The sequence below is a fragment of the Mercurialis annua genome, linkage group LG4 (assembly GCF_937616625.2).
Source record: "Mercurialis annua linkage group LG4, ddMerAnnu1.2, whole genome shotgun sequence".
Lineage (NCBI taxonomy): Eukaryota > Viridiplantae > Streptophyta > Magnoliopsida > Malpighiales > Euphorbiaceae > Mercurialis > Mercurialis annua.
The window spans coordinates 14,660,338-14,671,335 of record NC_065573.1 but is presented as its reverse complement, the minus strand read 5'-3'; the positions used below and the strand labels follow the sequence as shown (position 1 = coordinate 14,671,335).

Sequence of the window (10,998 nt, the reverse complement as noted above, 5' to 3'; positions counted from 1 at the left end):
ATTACGTCATAATTTAGATGTAATGCATATTGAGAAGAATATATGTGAAAATATATTGGGTACGTTGATGAATATTGATGGAAAATCTAAGGATAACATTAAGGCTCGAATGGATTTGGAAGCAATGGGTATAAGAAAAGAGTTACATTTACAGCAAAAGGGAAATAAATTTTTTATGCCACTTGCTTGTTATACATTACCGAAGCCTGAAAGGAGAAAGTTTTGCGAATGGTTGCAGTCAATCCGGTTGCCAGACGGATATGCTTCCAATCTTTCTCGATGTGTAAGTGTTCAGGACTGCAAAGTTATGGGGATGAAAAGCCATGATTATCATATATTCTTGCAACGGTTACTTCCAGCATCAATTTGTGGGTCTTTGCGTAGTGAGGTTTACACTGCATTATCAGAGTTGAGCTCTTTCTTTAAGGAGCTTTGTTCGAAGACTTTAAAAAGATCTACAGTTAAAAAGTTGCAGAGCGATATCATTTTGATAATATGTAAACTTGAGATGATATATCCTCCATCTTTTTTCGTGGTAATGATGCATTTGGCAATTCATCTGCCACGTGAAGTAGAATTAGGAGGCCCTGTTCACTATAGGTGGATGTACTTTATTGAGAGGTTAGTTGATAAGGAAATTTTATTTTTAGTTTTCTTGCTGCAGTTTTAACTAATTTTTATATATCTATATGGTTTATTCACATTTACAACAAATTTGTTGTGCAGGTTCTTACGTACTTTGAAAAATTATGTACGTAACTTAGCTCGACCGGAGGGTTCAATTGCTGAAGCGTATATCACTAAAGAATGTTTGAACTTTTGTTCACTGTATTTTCATGGGGTTGAGACAATATATAATCGCGTTGAGAGAAATAATTTTCCTGTGCAAATAGGAGTGGAAAATGGATTTTCCATATTTTCAAACAATGCAAGACCTTTAGGAGCTACAGAATATAAAACGTTATCCCATTCTGATTTTGAAAAATTGCAGTGGTATGTGCTTAACAATTGTGAGGATGTTGATGAATATCTTAAGTAAGTTATTTTATTTTGAAAAAACAAAGACTTTAGAGTTTCAAAATAGCTTTATTTTACACTTTTTATCTAATTTTATAAACGTTGTGCAGGATTCACATTGAAGAATTACAAAAGGAAAGTGTTATAGATGTGCAAAAAAGACACCAGGCAGGATTTGCCAGTTGGTTCAAGGAGTGTGTAAGTATGATGCTATAAAAGTACTAAATATTGAATTATGCCTCTAATTTCACCATTAAACTTATTTTTCAGGTTGGACGCTTACGTGCTACTGGTTTGGTTGCAGCAACAGATCATATATATGCGTTGGGATTAGGTCCTGATATACGAATTGCTAGGTACAGTGGGATAATTGTTAATGGAGTTAGGTTTCACACAGTTGAGCGTGATAATTTTCGTCGGACTCAAAATAATGGAGTTTCAGTTACGGGAGAGCATAAGTCGAAAGAAATCGAGTTTTATGGTGTGCTAACAGATATCATTGACCTCCAATATGTTAATGGGAATCATGTTTTCTTGTTTAAATGTGATTGGTGGGATGTTGGCGATAAAAATGGAATTAAAACAGATGGCAACTTAGTTTCTGTTAATGTGAGCCGTAAATGGTATACAGGTGATTCTTTCGTGTTGAGTTCTCAAGTACAGCAGGTTTTTTATGTCAGCGATATGAAAAATGGAGGTCATTGGAAAATTGTGCAAAAATCATTTCACAGGAATATATTTGATGTGCCAGAAAAGGAAAAAGTGTGCAATGAAGATTCAATATTGAATGATGAGCCCTATCAGCAATACGAGGCAGATAATAGTCATGAAGTCGATCAAAATGGTGGTGAAAATTTGGAACTCTTGCATCCTATAGATGTATTACCGGATGAAGTTGATGTTGGTCAAATGTTTCAAGGTCAAAACTCAAACCCGATTTATTCTAGCGATGAGGAGGATGATACTACGATCAATTATGATGATGCCGACACTGATGTACTAGAAGACTCAAATGACAGTGACAATGAAAACGAAGACGAAGACGATGATTAGTGACTGAAATTTACCGCTTATTGAACTCTTTTTGGATTCTTGTAGCTTGTTTGAAAGTATGAATTTTACTGAGAGGTGCTTTTTTATATTGCCTTGAATGTAGATTGTAGAATTTTGGTGTTTTATGGCAGTAGTTATGCAGCCCAACATGAAATTTGTGGAAAACTGGATAGCAGAAACTCGATGTGTTGATGAAAACTCGTCGAGATATTAGCCACACATCGAGTTTGAACTTATGGAATTATATATGAGATATCAGCCAAACATTCAATTGATTCCTTTGGTTTAGTTTGATTTTAAGGTTTGGTGTAATACCAATTATTTTTTCTCAATTTTGTACTTCTACTATAGAACCGAACAGAAAAATAGAATTGAACTCCTGCCTTTTAATATAACTATTGACAATTCACAATTTTGCGGAAATTTGCTAAAACACTACACATATTGTAATTACCTGTTTTTACACATACTCTAAAATAGACTTCAAATAAGAAATAAATGGACATTTATGTCCTCCAAGCAAAATAAAAGTGTGACAAAAAGGAGACTTTCTTTACAAACAAAAATCAATAACATTCTTCATCTTGAACCTCCATAAATTAGCTTCCTCTTCACTCCCTAGGCAGATGTTCTCTTGAGTTTTAGAGGACCCTCATCTTCACTAACACAAGAAGAGCTTTCCTTCCAACGAGCATACAAATATAATGACGAAGCGTAACGAGCACGGTGTTCTTTGACATCATAATCATGCCCCATAACTTTCCCATCAACAAAGAACTCAGCAGCGGAAAACATATGAACTCCACAATCACTACGAAAAGTGAGAAAAAATAAAAAAACATAAGAAACAAGGTTGACATTAGGTTCCTATTCTGTCACCATAACTCTTTAATATAACCCAACTAACTAAAGTTAAAAACAAATTATAGACTTACACATCATTTTGGATAGGCATGTTTTCCACAATCTCTATTCTGAACGGATCAATTATTCTCTTTCCCTCATAAGCAGCGGCAGTAGTATCGATGTCATCTCGAGAATCATAAAAATTGGTAGCTTGAAGGAATAGTGGAAGCAACACACTATAGCAAGTAACATATTCAGTTGCTGATCTGTCATATTGCGCCGACCTCAACGAATTGTAGATATAGATGCATCGTTCCTTGAAATTCAGGCGAGCCAAAATCCAATGCCAATCGTTAACACAATTGATCGGAAAAAGAACATCGTCAACATTAGCCCAATTCGTATTGCAACGCATAGCACCACCTTTAATGTAGATAGCCACTGTATGTTTCAAAGAAACAAGTGACACGTCTTGCTTTTTCTTGTATGCTGTGTAGAGAGTTTGAATACGCCGATCAAAAAAATTATCAGTTGACGTACATCTACTGTTTGCAGCACAACCATATTTTATTTTCTTTCTCAGATAATAAAAGAGAACATCTACATGCTGCCAAATAAACAAAAATCTAGGTTAAGTAGCCATACAGTCACAACAATGTTATTAACAAAACTATCGTGAGTAATTCAAGTAATAAACACATAAAATAAAAAAAAAGAACAAATAAAAGAAGTATGGATATACTTACAGAACACTCAAGAGCCTTTCCAACGTGGTAGAGATGGTAAAACCAGGATTTCGTTTCAATATCAACCACGCCAAGAGAAAGACGAGGATGGAATTTATCAATCTTTGGATCGTATATCCAGCTTTGCCTTCTAAACAAATAAAGAAAAAAAATTAAATAAGTGAGCATTAAAACAGAACTGAAAAAAGTTAGTCGAGATACGAACTTGGCCCCTTTAGGACGTCCTTCTTCCAGCCAATTCTGAATGATGTCCTGTTTGGTGGCATCACTGAATAAAATGTGATTAGCATCAAATGGACAAATACGGACTTTACAACCAGTTTGCGTCGGTATGAAGCGGCTTGAAGAAGGACCAGACTACCAAAAACATAAGAGAGGATACAGTAAGTAAACTATAAAATTAAACTATAAATATAATTTAAAGCAAACAATACCTCCTTTGATTTGAATTCAGCAATCGATTCACTTGCATTTTTTTTAGTCTGATTGATGGTGTCATCTGGTGGAGATTTTAAATTCAACTCGCTTTGTCGCGAAACCTAGTAAATTGACAATAAACAAATTAATATAGTTAATCAAAACAGCTTAATTTCAAATTATTAAATATACCTCAAAATTCGGAGAGATAACATCAACGTGTTCGGAAGAAACAATAACACAAGGTTCACCACGGTCATCCTTGCCTTCAAGTACAGCCTTCTCGCAAACCAAATCTTCCAATTCGACTTTTTCAGCACCTTCTTCTTCATCAGCAGACTCCCTACCATCCCTTTCTTTGCTGGAAGTAGCTTTAGTATCAGCAGAAACAGGAACAGCAGACTCCCTACCATCCCTTTCTTCTCGTTCCGTTACTATAGAAGTACCATTTTTACTTGGTTTCACTGAAATGTCCTCTGCAGGAAGAACAACCTTTTTTCCTTTGTCAACCCTTGTCTGCAAGCCATCAGAAACATCATGTTTCTCAATTTCAACCTGATACAGATATGGAGTTCACATTAGGTTCCCATCAAGTTACAATAACATAATATGAAATAACATAAATTATATTTAACTAAACTCTAAGTGATAAAAGTACAAAATACATAAATCAAAACAAATTACCGTTTTAGAATCACCAATCAGAGTTAGCCTATCATTTAATGAATTGACAACTGTCAAAAGTTCGGAACATTTGGAAGTGAATAAACGTTTCAAATCCATTATATCATCCTTAATCGTCTTTTGACCAGCCATCAAAATTTCCAGCCTCTCTTCCATAACATTTAAATTCGAAGTGTTCGACGTTGATTCACCGTCCTTCAATATATTAAATGCCGGACAATAACCCTCCTCGTTTCCCTTAATTTTTTTGAATAAGTCACCTAGACGAAGGGCATGCATCTCTGCCAGGGTTGGAACAATTGATCGGAAAATCATCTACACATAACAAATGAACACCATATATGAAAACAGAGTCAATGATAAATTACATTTGAAAAATTGAAAATTTAACACATACGAACCTGATCGGATGCAATCTCAACAAATAAATCCCTGTCAACAGCAATGTATTTTGCAGGAACGAATGCTTGCCACCTCAGAATCCGCGGGATAGCATCTTTGTTCACTAGCTAAGCAAAGGTATTTTCCACCGCCGGGCAACACTCGTAGAACCAACATACCAGTGCATATGGTAAACCTTGAAGGCGATACTGGTAAATGTTGTCTTCAATAATAAGAGATTCCGGACTAAGAACAGCTCTTTTCGACAAAGAATCAAACGTGTACTTGAAAACGTCAATACCCCATGGATAGTCGTTCAAATCAGCCGAATCAACTACGTCAAAGTCCTTCAAAGGGATACGAGCAGTCCTCGGTAAAGCAAGCAAGAAATTATGCAAAAAATGCATAAATGCTATCTTAAACCCATCCTCCTCCGACTCCCAACGCCTAGCTTTGAAAAAATCCTGAAGGGTCTGTTTAGAAACAGATTGCAGCCCGCTGAAGTACTTATCCAAAATGCCATTTTCAACTTTTGTATAGGCATACTTACTGCTGTCACCTTGACAGTTTAAACCCGAGATCAAAGCAAATTCGTCGATTCCGAATTTCAGCCTATGACCGCCAACCTCAAACCACAGTTCAGACTTGTTTAGCTGCTCCACCTCCCTCAACAATAAACAATGTATGATCTGATTTTGCACTTTGATCTTGGGAATATCAAGAAAGTAGCCAAAGCAAGATTGTCTAAACTTTTCCAATTCACCTGGAGTCTGAGTCGATTTGATATCGGAAATGACATCATATGACATGCGCGTATCAATCTTCGAGTGAACACGATCTTCTCGGCTTACTTTAAACTGCCATAGCTGTATGGAAGTTAGGGTGAAAACTGTTAGATATCAAAAAATTCACCCAAGCAAGATTCAACTCTTTTTCTGTTTTGGTGTTCAAACTTAAATAGAAAATAAGCTATTCAAAAGCACAACCATACACATTAAGTTCTTATCAAATAGCATACAAGAAACATTGCCAACTTTGTAAATCCAATTTCTAACATTCCTCTCAATACAATGCCCAAAAATAACCAAATCAAAACCTGAAATTTCATTGTCAAACCCAGTAGAATGGAGGAATTAACCTTCAAAAACTGAAATTTCAGTACCCTGAAAAAATAGAGTTCATAACTGTACCTTCAAAACTATCTACCAACCAACCTAACCACAATTTTATATAAACATAATTCCAAACAATCATACTTAAACATAATTTCAAACAATCATATAAACAGACTCAATTTATTATTTTAAGACATCAAACAATTCTAATGCAGTAGGTTCTTAATTGACTTATAAACTAATGAAATCATACCTTAGGAGGAGATTTCTTGGATTCAGTTCTGGAAATGCCTTTGTGTTTCTTCGATTTCGGAGGTGAATCATTTGCATGTCTCTTCTTACTCAACTGTATAGGAGATGGAGGAACTGAAGCTTCTCCGGTTGACACCACCTTTTTGTTTTTTGAAGCTTTTTTTGCAACGGATTTCTTACCCATATCAGCGATTTTGATGTTACCGTCGTTATCAGTGGCACCCCGTGTAGTCACCATGGATATAGGTCATAAAGAAGAACACGACAAATTAGGAAGGAAGAAAAGAGTTTTGATTAATTAGAAATGAAATCAAATTTTGCAATATCAAATGGGTATTTCCCGCTATATGAAAAAAGGAGAGGTAAATTATATGATACATTAGACACACACTAAAGAGACATATACCTTAGATGAGGATAAAATAGGAATAAAAAATTTAAAGGGTGTTGAAAATAAATTAATGTTTTCAATAGAGGCATTTTTTCAAGGAAAAAAAATGAAATCAATAATTTAAAGTTTTGAGATTTCAATTAATTTGTTATAGTTTTAATAATTTAAAAGATTAAAATTATTATTTTAATTAGGGTATGTGCATATAAAGAACTGGACAAGTAAATACTCGAGGTCTGGCTAAATACTCGACGAGTTTTAAGCCTAACATCGAGATTGTTGCTGTTCAGTGCTGCATAAACTCGATGATGGGTTAATATTCGACGAGTTTAAACCTAACATCGAGTTTATGCTAGTACAGTTATGCCAAACTCGATTTCAGGCTTTGTTTTCGTCGAGTATTTAGACCCACCTCGATTTATTTTGAAAATTACTGCAATTGAAAAATAAACCTCCCACTTTTCTTTAGAAACCTAGAATCAAAACAAGTGAAAAAAAAATTCTCTAAATCTTCCCCATTCCACAACCCGAAACCTAGCCTCTAAATTCATCAAATTGCTATCATAATCTTATCAAATCATTAACCAAAATGATGGTATCAACAAAGGGACGAGCTAAAAGAGTTGCTTCAAAAGGGAAATCATCAAGTTCAACTATGCCTCCGAAATTTGTTAGAAGAGAAGATTTGTCCTCAAATTATGATTGCCCATTTCCAATTTTCTCCGACGAAGAAGGTATTCGTTATGAAACTATTTCACGCAAGCCTATTGTTATACCTAGATATTTTGATTATGCTTTGTTGACTAGGATGGGTTTGAAATCAAAAATTGATGAAATAGTTGGTAGAATGGGTTTAAATTTTATTGCACATGGTAAGTATCAAGTTTATAAAGAGTTAACTAGGGAATTTTATACCACCTTGAATTATGCCTCTAAGAATGAAAAAGCAATTTCTTTTAGAATAAAAGGGGTTGATTATAGCATAGGGTATGATTTTATGAATCAGAAATTGAAGTTGCCTAAAGGTGGCATTAGAGGTTGTCCTTCAAATTTTGATGTTAATAGAGTATGGAAGCAATTGACCGGTGAAGACTCGGTCGATTTACAACAAGCTCCTAATGGACTCATAATTGAACCATCATATCTTATATTTCATAAATTCCTTTGTCATTCTATATGTGGTAAAAAGGAGTCGAATAGAGTAACGAAGGATGATTTACTAGTACTTGACTATTTAGTGCGACGTTCGGCAAAAAGTGTTGATTTCATACACTTAATTTTTAAAAGCATGATGACCATGGCAACATCATCTAAAGTTGCACTTGGAAATGGTCATTTAGTAACTTGTATAGCATTGCTTCATAGTGCTATTGATGAGGATGATTTGCATAAGATGGAATGTTTGGGGGATGCGTATCTTAATGAAACTATGCTCCGTAAAGCCGACATTCTTGATATGGATGGAGAATTAGTGAATGTAAAGGACCGAAATTGTTATTTAATTAAAACTGGCCAGCCGAGAAGAGGAAAGGGAAGAAAAGCAGAAATAGAAGATGACTGTGACGAAAATGAGGATAATGTAAGTAGAGAACTGGAAACCGAGAATGGTCAAGATGAGGTGGTGAGGGATGATGTCGGTATAGATCAACCAAGAGAGGAGGAAGTGAGGCGACCAAGAAAGTCGAAGCGAAGGGGAGCTTTTGAAGAGGAAGTACTTTCTTTGTTAAATGAAACAAAGTCGAGGTTGACTAATATTGAAACATCTATCGAAGAGATTAAAAGAGAACAACGAAGGTCACATCGCCGATGGAAGGCTTGTTTCGGCACCTTGGGAGCACATGATCCTTCACCTCCACATACACCGGAGAGTTAAGGTTAGTAACAATCAAAATATTTTGATTATTTCATATCTGTATGCTGTCATTCATTTGGTTTCAGGGCATTACTTTTCTTCCTGAAATATGCTCTGTTTTCCAAATTGCAGATAAGATGGGTGGCTGATTGCATAGTTGGTTCTAAATGTCTAATTCTGGATATGCTGTTTTGGAGACTTGGAGGTGCAGTTTTGAAGACGTGGAGCAGATGTATATGCATAGCTGTTGATTATGGATTTAGTATTTTGAATTTGGAGGTTTATGTATTTGAACATAAGTAGGTTTAATTGTGATAAACTCATGTGTTATTAGTAGGTCTGAAATGTTATTACCAAGTCTGAATATTAACAGGTCTGAATGCTATTATCAAATTTGAATATTAACACTTGTTAATTCTAGATCATTGTACACTAATATTTTTTTGACAAAACTTTAAATTTAAGTTTGTTAAATTGTTATAAATTAGGATAGTTAGATGACTTTTATTGATTAACTTTTCTTATAAAGTCAAAGAATAAAAATTGATAAATTTAAATATTTATGAATTACAAATATGTAAATAATTTGTTACATCGGTCTTTTAGCTTTTATTTTTCTGTTCAACCAATTTTTAATATTTAAATATCTAAATCCGTAAAAAAAAGGATTATGATCTAGAAAATTTGAATAAATGTTAATATTTTACAAATTTAAATATTTAAATTTTAAAAATATATAATTAAATTACATCAGTCTTTAAGCTTTTATTTTTTGGTTGAGTCGATTTTTTAATATTTAAACATTTAAAATTATTAATATATTATGATATGATCTATATATTTTTGCTAATTTGTTTCATAAAATTTTAAATTACGTACATTATTAAATGTTGGCTTAATTACTTAAAAAACCCTCACCTTTAACTTTTTTTTCGTTTATACCCTGACCTAGAAAAATTGTCACATATACTCATGACCTTGTCTTTATGTTTCACCTCTACCCTCGAGGTATTAAATTTACCTCTTTTCATTTGAAAAAAAGTTTAAAATAGTCCTTCATCTTTAGCATATATTCTAATTATACGTCAATGTTATTAATTATACAAAAATCGAATTTTTTTTGAAAATAATAATATTAACGGTTTTTAAAATTGGAGTATAATTGTAGGTTGTAATTAATAAAAAATATTTTATTTATTTTATTTTATTTAAATTAAAAAATTAATTAATTTTAGGACTTATTTGAGCGTTTTTATAGATGAAGTATTTGTTTGTAATTTTTTTTATTAGAAAAAGGTATAAAATAACCCTTATATTTAGTTATTTTCAATAAATCATTTTTTTTTGAAATTTGGGGTAGAGGTGAAACATAAAGACAAGGTCATGAGTATTTGTGACAATTTTTCTAGGTCAGGGTATAAACGAAAACAAAATTAAAGGTGAGGGTTTTTTAAGTAATTAAGCCTTAAATGTATAAACTTTATGGAATGCAACGACATAATAACATGTCTGTGTGTGCTACTCATAACTTGTGATTATTAAAGTGTGTACTGCCTGAACCAATCTGTTTTCAAAATTGCAAAAGTGCTTGGTTGCAAGATATGTACATGAATTTGAGATTTATGTACTTAAAAACGAGTTAGTTTATTTGTGATGAAATCATGTCTTATTTTACGAGTAGGTTGAAGTTGTAGGTTTATTTTTACATCTCACGTAAGTTGAGGCACATGCAACGTTAAATTGAGGCACATGTAACGTATATTTTAAGTTCTCTTAATTTTTATCAAAATTTATAAAATTAACTTCATGTAAATTTTTCCACATTGCTTTGTTAATGTAAAAATGGAATTGAAACAAATCATTCTTTCGTGTTCAGTTCTCAAGTATACATGAGGTTTTTTATGTCAACGATATGAAAAATGGATGTCCTTGGAAAAATAAATAAAATATTAATTGTTTTATTTTTTTAGCGGTCATTAAAAAAATAAATTAAATATTGTTTTATTTTTTTAGCGGTCATTAAAAAAAATTGAATGTTGCTAATTAATGTTGTTTTTTCTAACCTTAACACTAATCCTAACCCAAAACCCTAAACCCTAACCCTAAGCCCTAAACCCTAAACCCTAAACCCTAATTAAGCCCTAAACCCTAAACCCTAAAATACAATTTTAATAATGGTTATGCGAGTAAAATCATATTCAACCGAATAAATTTAGCTATTAAAAATTCAAATTATACTAATTA

At 33.2% G+C, this 10,998-nt stretch overlaps 1 protein-coding gene across 1 annotated transcript; it reads left to right on the top strand.

The window, feature by feature from the left end:
* LOC126676781 (uncharacterized) lies at positions 1-2,345 on the top strand. The gene is made up of 4 exons (XM_050371063.2): positions 1-621; positions 727-1,035; positions 1,128-1,215; positions 1,288-2,345. Exons 1-4 carry the CDS (start codon positions 23-25, stop codon positions 2,068-2,070), a joined length of 1,779 nt encoding a protein of 592 aa, XP_050227020.2. The 5' UTR covers positions 1-22; the 3' UTR covers positions 2,071-2,345.
* The last annotated feature ends 8,653 nt before the right edge of the window (positions 2,346-10,998 follow it).